General features: G+C 35.8%; 1 protein-coding gene across 1 annotated transcript in view; it reads left to right on the top strand.

Moving 5' to 3' along the window:
* The window catches only part of LOC127840003 (aromatic-L-amino-acid decarboxylase-like), a 39,094-nt gene extending 14,913 nt beyond the window's left edge, over window positions 1-24,181 (top strand). Inside the window, 9 exon segments of the mRNA XM_052368391.1 lie at window positions 293-387; window positions 1,545-1,612; window positions 2,216-2,265; window positions 2,268-2,305; window positions 3,119-3,217; window positions 4,032-4,133; window positions 4,647-4,845; window positions 17,835-18,070; window positions 23,825-24,181. Of these exon segments, the coding sequence (XP_052224351.1) occupies window positions 293-387; window positions 1,545-1,612; window positions 2,216-2,265; window positions 2,268-2,305; window positions 3,119-3,217; window positions 4,032-4,133; window positions 4,647-4,845; window positions 17,835-18,070; window positions 23,825-24,181 (1,244 nt within the window).
* The last annotated feature ends 517 nt before the right edge of the window (window positions 24,182-24,698 follow it).

Below are 24,698 nucleotides of genomic sequence, written 5' to 3'. Positions count from 1 at the left end.
GCGTTCGGTTTACAATTCACATGCGCACTAGATATGGCTTACGTTTTCTGCTTAAATCAATGCAGTTGCCAACCTATTTGCAAACAGCGTCATAATAATTTATCAAGAGGTATGATCTATTATCCATATAAGAACTTTTTATCGTGTAAAGTATACTTCACTGTCTCCTCAGCTTGACTAAATTAAACCGAAATATATGAACTTAACAAATACAATCGAACTGGCAGATTTCAATATGATAATAGTCATGTTTCCTAAGATTAACACTTAATATGTTAAATGTTGACCCCAGGTCAAGAGGAGAGCACGTGGATGCACATCGACGCTGCCTATGCCGGAAGCGCTTTTATATGCCCAGAGTTCCGCCCCTTGTTGGACGGTGTGGAGGTAAAGTATGGCTCCAAAAGGTCACAATATAATAAAAGATTTTCTTAACATAGTCAATGTAAAAGCAATTAATTCAAAACAAAATAAAGTCAAACTTTTCCGCATAGAGCCCTCATAACCACACCTTTTCTCGAAGAGCATTCCAAGCCGAATTGATTTAAACAATAAAAAACATAGGCCATGTGTAATGTAAGAAAGAACTCGACATGAATCAACGGTCATTGTTTTAGGGCCAACTATTTACCGGCTTCTGTCCAGTTGATGAGGGTTTCCCGCCATCTGTAAAAGTCTCATGTAGTATCCATCCTTCAAGCAAAAAAAATGAATATCTAGTAAACAACCATGTTTTACGTACCACACGCACAAAGAAATATTCCAAAATAAATTCATGACAAGTGCCCCTACAGAGAATTGTGTCGTAAAAATAAATGATGTTCATGTTTTTAGAGGGTATAGCATAGCACACTTGCACACACCAAAAGTAATTAGTATACTGTAACCAAAACGCCTCGCAGCGATCATTTCACTAGCGGTAAGGAGTGTTTGATGAAAAAATTGGAACTAGTCGAACATCTACGCGAGGGGGGAGGTTGTTCCAGTAATCCTTATACTTTTAATATGAGTCGCGTTCTGGTAAAACTGGGCTGAATGCATGTGCGTAAAGTGTCGTCCCTGATAAGTCTGTTTAGTCTGCCCTGTTGTAAGGAAACCTATTCTTTCCGAAAATCAACTCAAGGCGGAAAATGTCGTCCCTGATAAACATGTGCAGACCACGCGGGCTAATTTAGGAGGACACTTTTCACACATGTATTAAGCCCCGTTTTCCCAGAGCGAGGCTCACATTATGTCATACCTACTTCCGCATTAACTCTCTCTTGTGTGCAATTGTCATTCTCGTCACCTTCGCAATATCCTTCGCAATCTGCATTATATCAACAAAACGACACTTCCATTCCATAATTGGCATTGATATATACATAATACCGTATTATAATTCTATATTTTAATTAAAAATGAAAATAATAATCAGTAAGTATTAACAAAAAACAAGAAAATTAACGCATTTGTTTTATGGAGAGACTATTGGGACGAATAATGGCTTTATTCTTTACATGTAAAAAGGTTATTACAGTGATATCTGAATTAATCTTTTCCAGCTTGCCGAGTCGTTTAATTTCAACCCCCACAAGTGGCTAAACGTGAATTTCGACTGTTCTACCATGTGGTAAGTATAGAAATAATTTAAGTATAATGTGTGCAATACATTATGACTAAATCAAAACTATCACCATGCATCAATCGAGTGGTAACAGTTGCTCGGGTCTGTGAGCCGCCGATTCCAATTAATGTTAAAATGCGGTTGAAATGCGAATGCAATTAACCAGTCTTTGCATACAGAGAGACAGAAAGACCATATTGATGAATATGGCCGTAATAGGAATAAATATGTAGATTTTGAGTAAAATTATTATGATATTATTATAAAGGCATTTTTTTTGCTCATGTCGGATCTATTTCTTGTCACCAAGAGAGGCGAAGGAATACGGTACATCGATTAACTGATTAGTAGCTATCATAGTATAAGTCCCACTATACCATTTTTTATACAACTAAATCGTCAGAAAGGCAAGTGGACAGAAAACATTATATTGTGTGTTGCGTCCGGAAGGTTATTTTCATTTTACTTACCCATAGAGATAAGTAATGACTACTTTTGTAGTCGAATGAACTGAATTTCCAAATGGTCGAAATTCATATACATGTATTACAAAAAATAGTTTTCTTTTTCAACATGGCTAATAATAATAAGAGTTTGTAATTCCCACAGGGTAAAGGACTGTAACTTGCTTACGGAAGCCTTTAAAGTTGACCCTCTCTACTAAAACACGATAATCAGGGAGCGATGCCAGACTACCGAGTAAGTTTACGGGTTACATGACAGTAAATCAATGTGTATATCCCCGCGGTCGATAAAACGTAGTGCTCAAATACTAAAATGTATATTTTATTTTCGGGTGTTGATACCATATACATGAAGCGATCTAAAACACGACAAATTCATAATTCATTAGATACTAAGCTTTGAAAGATTGCCGTTCAATAATGGCAGAATATGGGAAATTACATTACTGATTTCCAGCAATTAAAGTTTGTTCGGACCCATATTACATCAGACACAGGTATACACGGTGGCAAGCTAGTCGTTGTATCGTCCACAAGAACAAACGCACAAAATATTAAACCAAGGCGTATTATGGATTAAGAGATCGCGAGTTTGCTCTGTACTAAGATAATGCCATATCTGAAAATGTACCTGGGTATTTATCGATAATCGATCACAATCGAGCTCAATTAATTAGTTCAAAATCTTGTCTAAATGAAGTTAAACAACCACTAGGCATTCTTAACGTTCACGTAGCTATACAATATTTCGTGTATATACATGTGCGTACATAATATGCCTAGCATTTGTGAATTGTTTTAACCTGGCATAATGCAAATGCGTACGATGTTATCCCAGATTTGCATGTACTTCATGCTATTTTATTTTTCGTTCAAAGACAGTCTCTACTAAGCGAAAATGCAGTTTAGGCGGAAAGTGTCGTCCCAGATTAGCCTTTGCGGATTGCACACGCTAATCTGGGCCGATACATAACGCAAATGCATTAAGCTCCGTTTTCGCAGAGTGCGGCTGATTTTCTTATTTGCACTGTATATTGTTCGTTTTCAGCACTGGCAAATACCTTTGAGTCGAAGATTTAGGTCCTTGAAGCTGTGGTTTGTATTGCGCACATACGGCCGGAAAGAACTCCAAAACTACATCCGAAAGGTAGAGTTTTGTAGTTATGATTTGTGTCTATTATTTTATCAACTATTATTTCAATTTATTTTTATTTTTATTGAGGATTACTTTGCTATATTTGAAATGTGTTGTAAAATCAGTGTACTAATACGATGTTCGGACTCTGCTAGTAAACGTTGTAACATCAAAAACTAGTATGCATTTGCTGAATGTATAAGGGACCAAAATGCGTGTCTATTCAACGCCTAAACGTATTTGACACTGTGCGGCGACTTTTAAGGTATACAGAAGTAATTTCTTTCCGTTTATGCGACAGAACTTTCTCCCTTTTAATCCTATAGGGAACTAAAAATAAATAGTTTTTATTTCTACAGACAGAATCGAGTCAGGGATAGAAAATTATTCCTCGTGATAATGATAATGGTGAAGTTTTACTAAGTTAACAAATGTTTTTTAAATGCATCTATAGAAAATGTACAGGCTGACGGGAGAACAAATGCACGTGTGAACGTATAAACGTGCGGCTAATTTCTGTGTTGCATCGATGCCAAGTGTATCGTTGATATATGTACAATCCATCGCAGTTATAATGATTACTAGTTATGTAACATATTTGCGTGGACGTGCACAAGCTACGTTACAAAGCGTATACGGGTATTTAATGGAGCACGCGCTAAAAACTGTTAAATACACACATGCCTTGCATGTTCCTCGTTCCGACCACGTATTTCACAAAAATGTAGAAAACACCATGATAATAGTGTTATGTTGGAAAAACAATAACTCATTTCCCGACTTCGGATCAATGAGATTATGTTTTTAAAACGATTTATATTCACAGGACGTTACGCTGGCACACCAGTTCGAGAGTATGGTGGTGGCAGACGACCGATTTGAGATCGTGGGGAAGGTCGTCATGGGACTCGTCTGCTTCCGGCTGAAGGTGCGTGCGCATCTCTTGCGAATCGCAAAGCAGAATTGTCGTCTGCTGAGCTCACAAAACACGTTTATCGTGGGGCTCCATAACGACAAATCGTATTTAACGCATAGTACAGTAGATTTGCATGTCTGTCTAATGTAATAGCCAGAGTTTCTAAGGGTTTGTTGTTATGTCACGCGATAAGACGCTGTCAAATGATAGTTGTGCAGACGAGTAGTTTAGGCTCCAATATGTATTTAGGCCCTGCTGTGAAAGAGGGCTCAATGCATTTGCCTAAAGTGTCGACAAAAATTAGCCTGTGAAACCGCAAAGACTAATCATGGGACGACACTTTCCGCTTTTATGGATCAATCTTTCAAATGATATTTCTTCTAAACGAACATACAGTCAAGGTGGAAAGTGTCGTTCTTGATTAGCTTTTGTGGCCTGCACAGCCTTATCTGAGGCGACACTTTGCACACGTGCATTAAGCCCCGTTTTCCTAGAGCGAGGCTCATTAAAACATCCTCATTTCAGAATGCTTCCAACGCAACTAATGAACGTCTTCTGAAAGCAATCAACGCGGACGGGCGCATTCACATGGTGCCTTCCGAGGTACGGGGCGTCTACTTCCTCCGATTTGCCGTCTGCTCGTCGCGCTCGACTGAAAGTGACATCACGTTCGCATGGGACGTCATCCGGGAACTCACAGAGAGCGTACTCAAGGATTCCGAAAAACAATATAATTTACAATTACTTTTTTGAAATGACGTCGTTTTTATGACGTTACAAGGTCATTATTTATAAAAAAAATACAAAAAATGTGTATGCATAAAATAAAAAAAAATGTGTTGGCTTTGGTGGAATATCGATTTTAATTCACGGTTGGTCTTAGAAAATATATTTGTTCTATGACCATAAAATCCGACAAAAATACTCTATATAAATAATATTGATTTGAAATTATACATTTTATCGTAAACTTATTGGGTATATATAAAACGCAGCTTTACGCAGGACTGCACATGCTCATCTGGGGCAACACTTTACGCACTTGCATTAAACCCCCTTTTCACAGAGCGAGGCTGAAATAAATTATAGAAAATTTCTGTGTTAATATTTTGATTATATTTGTTAGTAGCTATTGTGTTAAGTGATTTTTATCTTGCTGTTTTACTATTCTTTTTTATATTGAATACTGGAAGTACAAAGAAAATGTTTTGTTTATATTTCGGTTATATTTGTGATTGTTTTGGTGATTGCTATTTCGTTGTTTTACTATTATTGTTGTTGCTGATAGAATAATAGAAATACACAAAAATTAATATAAAATTGATTTGTTTATATTTTGATTATATTTGTTAGTGTTTTGTTGATTGATATTTTTTTGTTTCACTATTAATGCTTTTATATTTCATTATAAAAAAATAATGACCACCATCGCAAAACCGTGACCTAATCTGTTTTCCTTTTATATCTATATTGGCTGCGCTCAAAGCTGCGTTTTCCCGAGATGTCTATACTATCTGTGCTATCAGCTGCCTTCATACGTACGCACATAATTCTCAGTAGAATGTTAAATTATTTAAATATGTTTAAAGCAGTAAACTGTGTATAGACATTCATAAAATAAATTTAAGAAACCTTTATAGTCTTGTTTATATATAGATATCTTATACATGTATGCGCAATAAACACCCCGGTTACAAGATTCAACTCAAACTGTTTTAGATTCCGTTTTAAAATGTTCTAGGTTTCTAAATTCAAATAAATATAATCGACATACAATTCTTTTATGAGTTCAACACGTACAATGCTTTATATTTCATTCTTTAAAACAAATAATGACCATCATCGCGAAACCGTGACCTAATTTGTTTTCCTTCTTTATATATATTGGCTGCGCTTAAAGCTGCGTTTTCTCGATACATGTATGTCTATATTGGCTGCGCTCCAAACGCAAGCACATAATTCACAGTAAATTTTCAAAGTATTTAAATATGTTGAAAGCAATAAACTGTAAATATACATTTAAAAAACTTAATATTCTTGTGTATTTATAAATATTATACATTTATGCGCAATAAACAACCCGGTAACAAGAGTCAATTAAAACTGTTTTATATTCCGTTTTAATATGTTCTCAATTCCTAAATTCATATATACACAATCAACATTACAATTCTTTAATGAGTTCAACACGTATGATGCTTTATATTTCATTTTAAAATCAAATATGGATCACTATCGCGAAACCGTGACCTTATTTGTTTTCCTTCTGTATCTATATTGGCTGCGCTAAAAGCTGCGTTTTCCCTAGATGTCTATATTGGCTGTGTTATTAGCTGTCTTCATACGTACGCACATAATTCGTTGTAGAATTTTCAAATTATTTAAATAAGTTGAAAACAATTAAATGTGTTTATTCATTTATAAAATATATTTTAATACAACACTTTATATTCTTGTTTATTTATAGATCTTATACATTTATGTGCAATAACTCCCCTCCCCCCCCCCCCCGCGGTAACAAGATTCAAATCAAATTGTTTGATATTCCGTTATAAAATATTCTAGGTTCCTAAATTAAACTAAATGCAATCAACATTACAATTCTTCAATTAGTTCAAACCGTTTAATGCTTTTATACTTCATTATTTAAAATAAATAATGACCACCATCGCGAAACCGTGACCTAATGTGTTTTCCTTTTATATCTGAATTGGCTGCGCTAAAAGCTGCGTTTTCCCTAGATGTCTATATTGGCTGCGCTATCAGCTGCCTTCATTCGTACGCGAGTAATTCTCTGAAGAATGTTAAATTATTTAAACATGTTTAAAGCTGTAAACTGTTTATATTCATTCATAAAATACATTTAAGAAACCTTTATATCATTGTTAATTTATATATATTTTATACATTTATGTGCAATAAACACCTCGGTAACAACATTAAATTAAAACTGTTTAGATTCCGTTTTAAAAAGTTCTAGGTTCTTAAATTTAAATACATACAATCGACATACAATTCTTTCATGAGTTCAACACGTATTTTGCTTCATATTTCATTATTTAAAATAAATAATGACCAACCTCGCGGAACAGTGACCTTATTTGTTTTCCTTCTTTATCCAATAAACCATTACCCATTACAAACAACATAAATAACTATAATCATCAAATATAATGCCAACATCAATGAATCAATATGCTGCATACATGTTGTACACAAATGCAAATCGGAAAGAGACACAGAAATATCTGAACATTCAAGATCTTAATTCAAAATAAACAATTTCATCTTTAAATAGTAGCAATTTCGTCACAGTCTTATTTCGGTTCAAATTATCTTACTAATTATTTGTCTTTGTTACAGTTGAACCAGCAATTGTTAATTAATTGTCAATATCAATGACAGTAACCGTTAATCCGATAATTAAACTTTGAAGTCAATTATATGATATAATGAAACATATTCTAAGATAAACATGTATTGTACAACAACATCATTGGACCGTTTATTTCTTATATTTTTGTTCTCACTTCTGTAAGTGTAATTTATGTTCTAAACCCAAGCTGGCAAATATCAAAGATAAGAGATACATCGCCGGACTCATTTTGATAAATTTATATATTCTAAATAAATAAATTTCAAGTAATTGTCTATGAAATGCGTTATTAATAATAACGTATCTGTGCAATCTAGATAAATTACATAAAGGCAATTACGAAGAATTTAATTATCATTTTTAAGGAAGTTGAAAATCCTCGTAATACGATTTGCGTATGGCGAGCGGGTAGGTGGATGCGAGGTCAAAACAATTTATGTTTTTACTAAATAACTTTAGTTTGCATCGACCAATCTAAAGGAAACTTTGTATACAGCGGACATGCCTGATAATCGAGCTCGTATTGTATTTGGAGTGTGTCGGGTCAAGGTCTCACCCATTGTTACTAACGATAAAAAATGGCACATGCTCAATAGTTTATGTTAAGATGGAGGTTTTGTGTCAGGTAGCCAACATGAAAACCCAACTTCCGATTGTTCAATTATTTGAATACAATTTAAATTTAAAATGGAAACGTAGAAAACCCCTGCTCTCGTGGCGGTTCCATTTTCGAGCATTTTTAATTACGTTATAAATGCCTCTAACAAAAATGAAAAATACTTTTGTTACTCAATCTCCATTTTGTAACAGCCAAAGTTTCTTGAATTTGTTGTAAGGGGAAAATGTGCTAATATGTATACACGTGGTATACCACGTAATACCTCAGTCACATAAAGAGACCGATCACCGTCCGCTCAGCGGACGACGTTTTTTTACGCACATCGGGCTGATGATCGCACGGACACCGTGTCATTTTGTAGCATCGGGCGGTGTCCGGATTAATTTTAACTCTCACTTAAAATTTTCCCGACGTCGGGCCCGGGAAGAAATGGAGTTGAGATCGAAAAAAGATCGGGCGCTTGTATTGCCGGATTCACCTATTTCAGTTGGTAGAGCGCTTGTATCGCTATCTCAGTTTGTTGAGCAGTTGCATCATGGGACCAAGCTATCTGAGTTGGTAATTCGCTTGTTGCACTCGACTCAGCTATCTCAGTTGTTAGAGTGAAAAATACCAAGAAAAATATCACATGCTCGATTCGTTTTTTATTTCTTCTCATATTTTCAATAGAAAAGTATTAAAAGGATCAGTTTAAAGTGGAACTATTTGTTACGTGACACAATCGGTAATTATTCTGTCGTCAGGAATGTTGTGTACATGTAGGCCCGACAAGAATAATTATATTGTTATGTCAATTAAACATTTGTCTTTGGTAAAATGTGTCAACGGCATGAAGCATGATAAATCGAATCTCGCTCCAAAGATCGCCCTATTTTCTTTTTCTAAGCCTCGCCGGATAAGCTTTCTCCATCTCGGCACCAGCAATGTATTCTGTATATTCATGGATAGTTTCTGTTCAACAGAATTTGCCTTTATTCTAAAGCCACCGAGGTATCATTTAATAATTTGATGTCTCTAGCGACACTATTTGTTGTTGTTACAAAATCATACGACAACCTGTTTGCATATTCATTTTATAAAGCAGGTTATTTTTCATGTGAGTGCCATTAGACTTCATTGAGACACCGGGAGAGATTGCTATTGTTTTTTAAAGTTAGGTGACCTTCCTTACAAAGGCCCAATCAATATCCGCTACACAAACTTAAACATGTATCTTGCTAACAAGAATATTTGTGGACTTGGAAAACGGCTTGTTAAATGGCAGAATACATTTCAATGAACAGTTCTTCGAGTTGTTTGAGTGTTTATTTGACCGAATTACACATTTTATAAATTCATTTTAAACCAATGTTTGAGAAACATAAATTAATGTATTTTTATAAAATATATTTTAGGAGAGTTATTATATTTTATCGTATTTATGAATAATTTTCAACTTTTAGTGGACACATTTTAGAATACAAGTATGATGATAAGATGATAAGAATTCGTGTCTCCGGTAGATAAATGTTTAAATATCGTATCGATGATACGACACAAAGCAGACGACACTAATCCATGCGTGAAATCGATTGAAGTAGTGACTTTCTTACATCACCAATACGGTTTACTAGTATTAGCTCGGGTTTCTCGTATCTCGTCCTTTTGCGAAAAAGCTTTGGCTGAAAAACGCGTGTATACACATTCATAAAACAGAAATCTATAATGTCGGGTAGAGGTCGTGGCGTGCGAAGACGGACAAGGCAAGCCGTCGCGAAACAGGGGCAGAGAGAGGGACGGGGATGCTTGCGTCGGTAGATACGGCATCGGCGAATGAACAAAGGTATTGACGGCGTAAAATGGCTGCGGCGGAAACGGCGCCGGTAGCAGGGCCGGCACCAGCCCCGGTTCCTGGTCTAGAACCAGAGGCGGTATCCGCTAGAGCGCCACCTAAATGATGTTGATTTTTGTGATATTTTCCTCAGAGCCGATGGGCTACAACGTGGTCACAACGTGGGTGAGCACGATGCACTAGCGTGCATTTCAAACGATAATTTACCTAGGTCAAGTCTGTCGCGCATGAATTTCAATTTTCAGAGCATTTCTGTACTGCCTAGACAAACTAATGATGATGTATCAATTCACGTGCCTGCGTCGCTTAAACAGCGTATTTGTTGTGGCGAATATGTTAATCTTGCATAATTGCTTAAGGGGGCAGTTGAGCTAGATGATAACTTAATCGGGGGTTCAGTTTTCGTTTTGAATTATGGGTCGTTAGAAAGTCGTCCAAAGATATGCAAAGATGTAATTAATTCTTTCGAACGTTGGTCAGATGCATTTATGATTTTCATGGACATTTATTTATCTGCTCATCCTCAGAGGCTTCATGAAATGTTGCACTGTGTTTATTATACGATAATAGAGTGTGCAGCAAGGCATGTGGGAATTTTTGGAAGGAATACGACCACCAGTTTCGGTCTAGACAGGCTGTCATGCCTTCTTCATGGTCAGCGCTCAATCATGATGTGTGGCTTAGATGCTGGTCATTGAGAGAAACAAGTGCAAACGAGACGGTACATTTGTCGGGACTTCCTAGAAAAAATCATGTCGATTTGTTCACAATTGTAAATTTGAAAACGTATATGTCAACTGCGGTACTAACCACCCCTTCAGGTCATGTTCTTCGGGAAATAAGAGGCTTTTTGCTCTGTCAAATACGTATCGCCAACCAAAGATTCAATTCAGCGGTCAGCCGCTTTCGCGGTCAACCAAGTGGTGCCCCAATGTCAAGGCCGTTTCATAGACCCAGAAGGGGCGGCTATGGTCTCTGATAGCCGTGCTTTGTCATTAGCTCCGTCGCCAATTAAAGTAGAAGTTTTAGAGTCATGGCTAAAAAATTACAATTCAGTTGATGTACTTTTGTCAGGTTTCATATATTGCTTTAGGCTAAGCTATGAAGGCGAACTAAATGCCAGATTTTTCAAAAACCTTAAATCTGCTGCTCAATATGCGTCAGCAGTTCAACAAAAAAGTGATAACGAAATTCAGGCGGGTCGTGTCGCGGGTACATTTATTGAGTTTCCGCTAAAAACTCTGTTCCTCCAATAGAAATAGTACCGAAACAAATCACCGGGCGAGTATAGATTAGTCAATCATTTGTCAAATCCATTTTGAAATTCAGTTAATAATTATATTGATCCCCAAAAATGTTCAATTAATTTTTCGAATTTTGACGAAGCAATTTATATGATTCAGGATCTCTGTAAAAATTGCTTTTTGTTTAAAATGGACATACAGAGTGCATTTAGATTATTGCCGATCCATCCTTGTGACTTTAAATTGCTTGGATTCATTTTTAATGGAAAATAATATTTCGATAAATGTCAATCTGTTGTTTGCAGTATTTTACTTAAATTGTTTGTAACTTTTTCGAAATTTCTAGTTAACCTAAAAATCTGAGAAATGTGCCTGGAAAAAAAGTTGGTTGGCATTTTTTAGGCATGGCTTCTTTTGATGTTTTTTGTTATCTACATACCCTTTGCTGAAAATCTAGAGGGGATGTCACCTTCTCAGGTGCTTGACATCCTTTTAATTAGGTCAAAGTTCATTGGGTACAGTTTTCAGTTGTTTAAGAAATGAAATACATCTCATTGTGATTAATAACCAAAATTGAAAAGTTTAAGGTAGTAATATTGTCTGAAAATAAACCTTCTTGGATCTAATTAAAATGTTATCTATTCTAGTGTTCACTTATATAGGTCATTTAGTGCACTTTAATGCCAAAATAAACATGACAACTGGCATTGAAAATCAACAGAATTAAATATTATGTTCAAAAAGTATTTTTATAACAATGGAATAGTTTTGCTAATTTTTTATTAACTGTATAAACGTATTTGTAAAGTAAAAATTAAATTTAAAAGGATCCATTATATATAATGAAGTACAACGTACGGTTAAAAAAAGACTGAAACTCATTTGTGTATTTCAGTGTATTATTACATTGCTTTAAAGTGTACATTCTTCATTCTGTTTAAACTGCATGTATCTTAAACTGCTGATCTAATCTCTAGTGAATTACTAGATAAATTCGACAAAGAGAAAAGTGAAGTGAAGAACTTTTCTATCTGGAATTCCAACCTACATTTGGTTGAAATCCTTATGAAGTTCATTAAATTACAAAGAATAGGCGAATGACTGTTGCATATTGAAGCCTTTTTCGAGATGCTACCGTGGCTAATGGTGGACGACCACACAAACTATGCCCGTTGAGGTCCTGTGTATCTAGCAGACATAAAAGCATTAATATATGCAGCACCTGAAATGTTCAAAGAGTTTATTGAATGTCACTTTGTAGTCAGGCTGAAGGAAAAATAATTCAACGGGGTACCTATCGACCAAGCTACTGATTAGATAAGCAGAATATGTAAAACGACAGGGGGTATTATTGGAATAACAAGACAGGAACAGACAAGAGATATATTGTATTACGTGGTCAGTAAAATCTGAGGTTTCCAATAGTACCATGAAAATGCTCAATCAAAATGATGCTGACGAAGAGAGCAGATGGAACTCGTTCTAGATTTTCTTCAGAGGAAGAGTGCATCAAGAAAATGATGCAGCTCTTTGGTTCATATGATATATTCGGAGTGCAGGAAGGGAGAACAGACTGTTCTCAATAGCATCTAAAGACGTTGCAACTAATGATATCACAGATGATTTATTAACCTGTGAAAATCTAGGTAAAACATTACTCACAGAGAAATGGCTCAATATTCGGCTCGGCATATCCACATTTACTTTTTATTCATTGTCAAAATTTACAATATAGCAATCGGTGAAAATGCATGTGTGATATCATTTAAATCAAGTTGATTAATAGACTACTCTTTTCTGGGGTCTAATATTCTCAAAGAGAGTAACTGCCCTTGATTTGTGAGATGAACCGTTTGTATTAATGATGTAACAAAAAGTCGACTGTTTGTTATCTAAGTGGATACGATAGCAATAATAAATCGAGAACAAGCTCCGGTATTATGTCACCTACCCATAATTGCTTTGTACTATAAGCAATTTCATCGAAGACGCAACTGCAGTAGTTGAAGGTTTAAGAATTAAAATACATGTCGATTTTCTGTTCTTTCTTCTTATATTCTTAGTGATAAGAAAATGCCATTTAAAAAATAATCGACGATCATATAGATTATACAAACAAAATCAAAATACATACTACAATCATTTTTTTAAATAATACTTATGTAAACACATATCAACCATCCAAGAGACCGAATTTAACGGTGTAGGGTCGGATGGAATCCAAATGGGTGATTGTAGTTTGTCATAATTTAAAGCCTGCTTCTTTTTAATATTGGTATTAAAAAAACGACAGACGAATGCACTGAAATATGCCGCCTTATTTTCACATGGGGGAATAATTATGTATATCACGATTAAATTAAGGCAGGTACATGAGTACATGTACTTGAAACACGGGACATGTGCACATATAAGACGTGGATGGATTATATTTTCAAAATACTAGAACGTATATAAAAATCATATAACTGTGTAAAGTCGGTACAGCTATGTAAACGTCTTTTTCATAGAACATGTAGGCGTTATGTTTTTAACAAAGTTATGCCTGTTTCGTTACTTTAAGTATCAATTTTAAATTATGCGTTTTAGAGTGAGGTATTTTGACACACTTGTTTCGTGACCGAATCTTTTAAGCAATGCTTAAATCAAAACAGAACGCATAATTAAAACAACAAAACAGGGCTGACAACAATACGTTCATATGCTATTAATAATGATTATCGGGAATGCATTTTTTCCAGAACACAAACTTCACCACTGACAACAAAACATTAAAAACAATAACATATGTGTAATAATTTTAATTTCTAACCATGCATTTGTGTACGTAAGGTTTTAAGGTAGCGCACCTCTAATGGGCACATATCCAAATATAATCTAATTAATTATTTTCTTAATCAGCATCTTTTTACTGAACTACATGCAGATTTGTAGGTAGGCTTTCCATGCTTTAAAAAAAAATATACCGATTTTTTCAAAACCACCCCCACGCTCGGCTTTTGTCCAGTTTATTTTCACCCCTGGGGTATATAAAAGTTCCATAATTCATTCAAATTTCCAAATATGGGCATGCAGTTGGTGTGTACAGATGCTGTAAAGGTGTTTAAAGCTTAAACAAGATGAAATACGTATTCTTTTACAGACATTTATTTTTTACAAATTTTATCTATGGAAGAGCGCCATGAAATGTAAGTGATTTCAGCCAAGTAAAAATTGGGTCGGTTAAAAACAAAGTGTCATTAAATTCAAAATAGCATCATTTAAGTCATATTTTAAACTTGGTTTTTATAGAAACACTATTATACAGGAAAAATACCAAGAAATAGACAGATTTACCGTTTACTTTTTGAAATAAAAATAAAAATGCAACATGCATGGTTCGTATTTTCAACAGTAAATCACCCAATTTCGCCATAACGTTGTTTTAATTTTAATAATTGAAGAATGTGCATAAAAATTGCAACATATTTAACAATAAATATAGCTTATATGACATATTAAATCAAATTACGTTAGAAAATAAATAAAACGCGTCGCAAAAAAGTATACGTCGTCGGCAGGATTCGAACCTGCGCGGGAATATCCCAAAAGATTTCTAGTCTATCGCCTTAACCACTAGGCTACGGCACCTAATAGTAGGCTCTTCAACCTTCGAAGAAATCGCGGGAAATCATTAGAGGTGCGCTACCTTAAGCGCAAAAACTAAAACTAAAAAGTATATACACGTCGGGCAATTACGTCCGAATTTCGATTAAGATGTTTAGTACACATTTATAACTGTGTGATATTGTTCTCAAAATGTCATTTTTGCATACGGTGATTTGGATCTTGTTTTGATGAGAACATAAGAAATGAAGGAATTGTGTATTGCAGAGATCACATGACATGCTGGATTAAGTGTGCTATGGCTGATCACAGGCAGTGCGATGAAGTTAAGGTACTGTCGGATATGTTGCATGACATAAAAGATGATTGTTCCGGATTGAAACAGAGTTGCGTTAATTACAACAGCAAGGAGGGAGGTTTTGGGTACACAAAAGTAACATGATGCAATTATAGCCTAAAGGAAAAGTAAGGCAATATCATTAAAAGAAACTCTTTGGCTTGTATAAACAACTCAAAGAGGAAGTACTGGCGGCCCGTGATCCAGATGCTAAATATGCCTAGATTTTGTACAACATTCTCACCAAGTTGCATTATAATTGAATCATACATGTGACCACTAGAGTGGTTCAACGGTTTTTTCTAAGATTTAGCCTTGTGTCATACTGTATTCAAGATTTATAAGAATGAGATAATTTTACTAAAATGTGTTTAATAGTATATAAAGAAGTATATCATGCCCGGCACTATACTTTCCTAAAACTCGGCATTGCCGCCGTGTTTAGCCTTGTAAGATAAATCCCATGTTCCACAATAATAACATTATATTTTTATATTTAAAGACATGCATTCTACAAAATATATGAGGTTCTATCGCCACACACTTAATGAAGATTATATTCTTTATGCTGATAAAATATTTCAAAAACAATGGTGTGTATTTAGGACACATATCCGGTGTGTTATAAAGATCATACTAAGAGATTTGTTACCTTAGTTTTTGAACGAAACCACATTCAATGATGTTTTTTTTTTTGCTATTTTCAATATTCATGAATAAGGCTATTAGTGAAGATGTGGTATTGTGTTAAGAGATAAATCGTGATATAATCAATATTATTACTTGATAAAAAAGTTATCAGAAAATGATAATTATGGGTTGTTTTCATACGTGTTTGTAATGTTTGGCTTTTGCTTTGAACATACCCTTTAAACCAAATAACATAAAAATGATATAACAAGATATGCATAATTTATTATCTTGTTGAATCATATGTCAGCAAAACTGCATAAAGTACCATTAGTTATATAGTAATACACCTAGTGACGAAATAACAAAGTAACCTTGTACTGACAGATGTCTGCTGAGAACGTTGAGCTTATACAAATATTAGAATTTTCATACAAAACTGCTTTTGTAAAGGCGTATCAAAATACCTGATTTTCGTGACTATCAAAATGTATAAACAATTGCATATGGATAAATTACAAACATCAAAACGCTCAGTTTACTGTCATATCTCTAGTTTGCATCTGGTGACGCTGACAAAACTTCGTGAGGCAACTGGAAGTATCGCAAAACAAATGTAATTGAAACATGCTTGTTTATGTGTATAGACTTGGAAATTTAAGAACGATGCACCATGCATAATTACGCTCTCTAAGGGCAGACTCATAGAGCAATATACAAGCTGAAGAGAAATTTAGTTAAATACCCAGATATATCCGTTATTCATAGACTCCATCTTTTAAATAAACTTATTGAAACTATTCAAAGGTATGGATGTGAAGTATGTGTGATAAATAATGGTGTTCAGATTGTAATACTACATATATGATACCTTAAACAAGTATTAGGTGTCAGGTTGCAAGCACAAATTAATTTCGTTCACGGAGAACTAGGACGTGTACCGTTAATAAATACCCGTCTCGTGTGTGTTTCAAAGTACTGGTTTGAAATCTGACAATTTGATAATGTCAAGTACATAACAATCGTTTATGATATGTTCTTACATGATTATGATATACACCCCCAAAACTGGTACTGGTTAAATATATCAAGCATTTATTAGACACATTAGGATTAAGTGAAGTATATTTGGGGTATGAGATATTAATATATTTTTATCCATAGCTAAACAACGAATATCTGATATGTTTGTATATGTGTGTGCAAACCTGGTCAAATGAAATGCAAAATACGACCAGAGGTAGAAGTTACAGCCTTTACAGTCGCTTTAAGTTCCAACCATATTAATATGGTAAATGTATAAAAAAAATTGCGTTAACTTGTTTTAGTGTACCTGTCTATAGACTTGAAGTCAAAGCAGGGAGATGGCACAAGCATAAAAAGATACCGTTTCAAAACATCAAATGCAATACTTGAACGTTCTTGAGGACGATTTTCAATTTTGACTTGGTCTAAAGTAATATCAGGATAGGGAAAAAGACAAGACTTGTATGATCCATAGTATACTAGTACACATAATGCAATATGGTAGTACTAACTAATATAAGAACATAGCATTTAAGTACACATGCTGTAGCGCTGACAATTTTCTAAATATAGAGGGGCACACACACGCACTGTTTTGATGTCGAGAGTTGAGTGAAAAACTGTTCTCTTCCTCAAGCCTTTCCTGCCAGATAAAATTGATTCAAGCTGAACACGCAGTTTGCAAACGCACTGTAGTATCCCTTTTCATACGCATACTTTACAAAACAAAAAATGTGATACCTGAATGTAGATTGCACGTTTTACTTCGCAAAGCTTAAGGCATTCTGGTTTTCTCAAATTTGATTGGACGCTTACATAAACGGCTGACACAGCGTTATCATTAAACTCACGTGATGTTTAAGGAAGAACGAATACACAGCAATTCGTGTTTAAACCAGTTATAACGAACCTCTAGTTTCGATTTAGACCCGATACACATATTCAATGCTGCGTCGCTATTACTCAAAATGTCTGTGAGCAAACAATTATGTGGACCGTGTCTGCAAGAAACCATAGAGACAGATGGTGTTTCCTACTGTACAGTGTGTGAGGAACCACTATGTGAGAAGTGTAAACTGGATCATGGAAGGAGAAAAGTTTTAAAGCATCACAAGTTGTGTGACCTCACGGATTTACCTCCCAAGGAAATAAACGACCTTCTGAAGAGCTTGCTTGCTTGTCCTAATCATGAAAAGGAAGAAGTTGTCTACCTGTGTAAAGACCACGATGTGACATGCTGTAACAAGTGTGCTATGGCCGACCACAGAAAGTGCGAGGAAGTAAAACAACTGTCTGACATACTGCATGATATAAAAATGGATTGTTCTGGGTTGAAATCTGTGTTGCGTGAAATGCAACAGAATTGCGAGAGTCTTTTGGAACATTAACGCAAACACGAAGAACTGATAGCCGAAAGCGAACGTAAAGCAATGTTATTACTTCAAGATGTAAAACAGAAACTACAGGACACGTATAATAAGATTGAGGAAACGGTGTTGTCGTCCATTGCTGATAAAAAGAAAGTGATATTCGAAAAAATAAGCGTACAGAGAGAAAGCGTACGTCATACATTAAATGACACTGAACACCAATCGTCTTTCATTGAACAAGTTGAGAAGTTTGGTACAGAAGTTCACGCAGTTTTAGTGCAACGTAAAATTAAAAAAGAACCACAAGCTCGTCTCCAAGCATCGGTCGTTGATATTGGCAGAAGTCGTACTCGGTCTTCCTTTAAATGTACTGCGAATACGTGTTTAGATACTTTACTAATAGAAATCCGGAATTCTTTGCAAATTGACGACATGGTTTGTGATGTAAGCGAGAAAGGTTCAGACTCTGCTATCAAGCAAACCTCAATATACGCAGAGCGAAGTCTACAGTTTCAGTCTGAAATCAGTCTCGATGAAATGAAGCTGATTAATAGTAATAATTATCCTTATTCTTGCATATGGATAGACCATCATATTGTTGTAGCATTGGATACATCGCCGTCTCTAGTAGTATTCCATGAAGACCACAAAACTGTATTATCGATGATCAATTGTAAGTCAACGCCTTGGTCAGTTTCTAAGACAGGTCCAAACGACATGGTGATAACTTTCCCACGTCAACGTAAGATTTCATTTGCACAGCTTCGCCATGGAAACGTACACTTGGTAGCGCAAATGACAACGAACGTCCCATATAAGGACGTCGCTATGGATACCGCATTAAACCAGTACATCTGTTTGGCAAATACTGAGGGACAAATAGACGTTCTTAATAACGATGGGAGTTTGTTACATACCCTCGATGTAAGCCCAGAAATAAAAAATTGTATAACGTCATCACATCATATTGTGGTGCATGTTAATTTTCGCATATTGTTACTTACAGATACAAATTTTTTTAAAATAAAATAACTGCAATCAATTTTCATGGAAAAACGTTGTTTGAGTATCAGAGCAATAATCCATTGGCATGTGCCGTGGATCCTAGTGGTGATGTATATGTAGCATGCCTATCTGGTAACATACATCAAATTAGTCCAACGGGTAAATATAAAAGATCTCTTTTGTTAAAGGAAATTGATTTTCCGCGCGGTTTGTGCTTCAACGACACCAATGATAAACTAGCAATTGTTGGTGGCTTAGACAAATGTTATCTGAAATTGTATAAATATATTTGAATCGTTAGTTTAACATAATGCTAATTATAAATCATTGCTTCTTCACCTTGGTTATGTTGATGATATGGTTTGGTATACAGGTATTTATATTATCTGTGCTCTGTGAAAAGGGTGTTTAATGCATGTGCGCAGTCCGAACAGGCTAGTCAGGGACGACACTGTCCGCTTTAATGGTATTTTTCGTTTACAAAAAGTCTCCAGTTTATGCGGAAAGTGTCGTCCCAGATTAGCCCGTGCGGACTGCGCAGGCTAATCTGGGACGACACTTTACGCATGCACTAAACCCCATTTTCAAAGAGCACTGCTCATATGTTCTCTGCAAGAATATTATATAATTATAAACATTTGGTGCGAATTCAGATTTGCTGTGCGTATTTTTATTTACTGCAACCGTTTGATTATATCTGTGTAAATGCGGAAGTCTGTTTCCCATACACACTATCAAATATGGTCGTATGTCGAGTCTTCAGAGGTTGTCAGGGGTAGAGTTACGTCTTATTGTCTTATCGGTCTAACTGATTAGTAATGTCTCTCTTGCCATAAATAAAGGACCACATATTATACTATAGTATTACAACATTTCATCATATTAACATATAAAACATATCATATTTTATTTTCATCTTTTATTTCCATCAACACTTGATTGCACTAAAGACACTTATATACATTTAATTTAAAGGGATATTTTCACGCTTTGGTAAATTGACAAAATTGAAAAAAGTTGTTTTAGATTCGTAATTTTTCGTTTTAGTTATGATATTTGTGAGGAAACAGTAATACTGAACATTAACCATGCTCTACTATAGCCATTATATGCATCTTTCGACGATTTTAAAACCTAAAATTTATAAAGCGTTGCAACGCGAAACGATTGAATAATTTGGAGAGTTCTGTTTTTGTCGTTAAATTTTGTGAAACTACGAAGATTGCTTATATAAGGTATAAAATACGTCAAGAATTTGTACTCGGCGGAATAGCTCAGTAGGCTAGAGCGTTTTTACTTCAGGACTCTGGCAGGACTCCAGAGGTCACTGGTTCGAAACCTGCTCCGGGCAATGTTCTTTTCCTTTTTTTATTTTTTTTCTTGATTTTTTACTTGAGCTTTTACGATCCAATGTTTACATTTATCAATATAAAGCATTTAATGAATAAGTTAAAAAAATGCCAAAATCTGTGAAAAGGCCCCTTTAAGAGTTGAACGTCATTTTTGTCTTGCTGGTCGGCTGGATTTTACTTAGTGTAAATGTGTATACTGTGTTGAGTTGTATAGCCTCTTTTAAGAAATATTCTAAATATAGAAATAATTATACTAGACATCCCTAATTTTGGAAATAAATTGATCCCATTTAGAAGGATGGGAGAGTCCACTGGGCATAAATGAGTTAATTAAACACCGAAATACACGTCCACAGTTGTAAACATGTACCAGGTACACTTAAGTGAGAAAATCCATATTCAAATTGCAGATTTATTTCAATAGCAAATAAAATTAATGTTTTCATATATAAATGCACTCGATGGCTATTGATTGGTATATAAATATACATCCGCATTTTCATATGGACATTTTATTTCGTTCTGTTTATTTCCTCCGCTTTATTTAATTGGTTTTGTTTCGTTTTTTTAGTTAGCATATTGTGATAAAATGTATTGATTTTAGAAGTTGTTTTTACGCCATCTGTTTATATCGCTACTGTAGAAATGCAATTAATTATATGATTGATTTTGAATTTCGTCACTGACGTAAACGGATAATTGATGTGATATCGCATAAATAGAATGTTATGGATTGAACAAATAAACAAAAATATATGTTAGCATTTAGAATCTATTAAACTTTTAGCAAAGCCAGTGTGTGTGTTGAAGTGGCAGAGAAATTCTTCTTAAAGATAATTAATAATACATGCGTGCTGTACTCATATTTACAAAGCACCACTTGAACTAAATTAAAGCAGTGATAACGTATGTAGTGTGCTGTATACATGATCGAACTTATGGGTAATCGTGAGGTCATTGGTTTGCATAGTGATAATAATGGCACTTAAGTTTAATAAAGGCAGTTAAATTTCAGCAAAATAATTTTGCTTAAATGATATAAACATTACGGTACATGCATTATTATTTCATATGTACACAATAATTGGTATAGCGATACTATGGAGAGAGAACAATAAATTACAGAAATATATGATATTACACTGATATTATATTACACTGTGTACCTCAAGTAGTGGTACTATTCATCACACCAGTCGTGTCGTTCAGCACAATCAATCTCTGTTGTAAGGAAATACTGGGATTGTTGTTGAAAACGACGTATAATACAAACGAAATAACTGGATAGTGAAGAAAACAAGTCTCTCATGATATAATATGCATATATGTAATGTTTGTTCAGATCTGTACTTAAATAAGTAATATTCTTATAAGCAATTAATAACCAGCAACATTTAGAACACATTTTCATAAAAAAAACGCATTTAATTTTGATTTAAATTAGGCAAAGTTTAGTGTATCAAAAAAAATGTTTGTCTGTCCTACGCAAACAGGTTCTAAACGGCGCTGAAACACGTTGTGAATATTTACACAATGCTTCATTATTTGATAAGATTTTCAATTATTGAAAATGGTAAAAGATTTGTAAATAAATTCGCATGTTTGCGCAACAATACCAACTTCCAATTGAAAGATGATTTTGAAAGCTTACTTTTTATTGTAATCTTAATGCAACATGTAAACTGTGTTTTAATATGTTACTATAATGTACAATTATTAACTTATGTATGCATTGATGTTTGGTTTGAATAAAGTAACTTTCTTTACTAGCGTCATTTTATCTGTTGTGTGTTTGTGTGTCTGGTTGCTCATGTGTTGCTTTAAAAAATGGTATTGCCTTCATGCTTAAATATGATACACGTTGCTTAAATCTGTGTTTAAATCTATATATTCTATTAATTTAAAAACATTTCATTAAACATGTACCATTGTGATTACTAAGCATAACACCAGACTTGGTATACATCAGATAGGTTTTTTGCCTGGGGCGTAGCCCTAAGGCCATAGTAATGATAAAATTTTCTGAGACAGTCAGAATTGGCTGGCTGCCAAAACCCACGAATGAATGAATTCCCATTAACCACTTGGCGGTAATTCATGCGCAATCAAAGAAGTTCTTCGCAGATCTCAATAACCCGCCTTGTAAATACAGAACATCACTATATAACATGACAGTGTCATAAAACGTGTAAAAAATATTATTGAAGCAAAATTGTTAAGCATTGGCTACGACATAGTTTTTATTATTGTTTGCATATTCATGCGAGAACATGCGACACAACGACCGGCGCGGCACCGGGAACAACCGGGACGGCACCGGGAACAACCGGGACGGCACCGGGAACAACCGGGACGGCACCGTAGCTCCACCGGGGCCCATACAGACCCCGGCAGAGCTACGGCAACGCCCCGGTGAATGTCAATAGAGTCCCGGTATAGCTACGGTATATAAGAAAACAGGAGCTCTGCCGGAACGCCACCGGCATTCACCGGGGCTCCGCCGGGGCATTACCGGCGACGACCGGGGTAAACCGGGGCGTTGCCGTAGCTCTGCCGGGGTCTGATGCCGGTATAGACACGGTGAGTGCCGGCAGTGTTACGGTATACCTGGGCTCTGCCGGCTTTTTACCGGGGCTCAATTGGGGCACTACCGGTGACAACCGGGGCTATGCCGGGACGCTGCCGGCTTTCACCGGGGCACTACCAGCGACAACCGGGGCTCTGCCGGGGCTTCATCGGGATAAACCGTAGCCAGTCCGGGTTGACCGGGACTCTGCCGTGCTGTTGACCGGCTTCAACCGGGGCGGCACCAGGAAATAGTGTGACTGCGTTAAAAAAAATATACGAATCATCCCGATCCTCGACGGAAGTTCAATATAGAAATTTACTTAAAATGACTACTAAACATTTCTATAAATTAACAATTATAAGTAAACAAGTGAAATATATCTGCATTATCATTAATATTCGTCGACATAATATTTCGTGATTTTCACAACCATGGCAATTTGGTGGACATTTTAATTCGTGGACTTCAAATTAAAACAATATTAAAAATTAATTCCTATAAAAATTTATTTCTTTTATTTGAAGTAGCGAATACATGTCACCGGTTGATACAAGTTTAAATCTCGTATCGATAATAAGAGACAAGCAGACGACAATAATCCATGCGTGAAATCGAGTTCAGAAGTGACTGTCTTACGTCACCAATACGGTATATATAAGATCGGGTTTCACGTATCTCGTGCTTCTGCGAAATATCTTTGGCTAAAAAAAAGCGCGTGTATACACATCCATATAACAGAAATCAACAATGTCGGGTAGCGGTCGTGGCTTGCGAAGACCGGCGGGGCAAGCCGTAGCGGAACGGGGACAGAGAGAGGGACGGGGGATGCGGGCGGCGGTAGAGCCGGCACCGGCGAATGAACAAAGGGCTAGACGGCGTATAAGGGTTGCGGCGGAAACGGCGCCGGTACCAGAGCCGTCACCAGCCTCTGTTCCTGGGCCAGAACCAGAATCGGCAACCGCTAGTGCGCTACCTGCAAAACGTCGACGCGCAGACGATAGCGCCGCAAATGGTGAGGTTATTGATTTCTGTGATATTTCCGCAGAGCCGATGGGCTACCACATGGTCACAACGTGGCAGAGCAGGAGGCACTAGCGTTCAATGTAAACCTATGTCAAGTCTGTCTCAAATGGATAACTTTCAAAGCATTTTTATATTGCCTAGACAAACTGCTGAGGATGTATCAATCCACGTGTCTGCGTCGCTTAATTAAACAGCGTATTTGTTGTGGCGAAAATGTTAATCTTGCATTATTGCTTAAGGGGGCAGTTGAGCTAGCGGATTACACAAACGGGGGTTATGTTTTCGTTTTCAATGATGTGTCGTTAGAAAGTCGTCCAAAGGAATGCGAAGATGTAATTAATTTTATGGAACTTTGGTCAGATGCGTTTATAATGTGCATGGACATTCATTTATATCCTCAACCTCAGAGGCTTCGCGAAATGTTGCACTATTTTTATACGATAAGAGAGTGTGCAGCACGGCATGGGAGAATTTATTTGAAGGAAAACGACCACCAGTTTCGGTCTAGATAGGCGCTCATGCCTTATTCGTGGTCGGCGCTCAATCATGATTTGTGGCTTAGATGCATGTTATTTAGAGAAACAAGTGG

This window comes from Dreissena polymorpha, chromosome 7 (assembly GCF_020536995.1).
Source record: "Dreissena polymorpha isolate Duluth1 chromosome 7, UMN_Dpol_1.0, whole genome shotgun sequence".
Classification (NCBI taxonomy): domain Eukaryota; kingdom Metazoa; phylum Mollusca; class Bivalvia; order Myida; family Dreissenidae; genus Dreissena; species Dreissena polymorpha.
The sequence above is the reverse complement of the archived record's forward strand: the minus strand, read 5'-3'. Positions and strand labels throughout refer to the sequence as shown.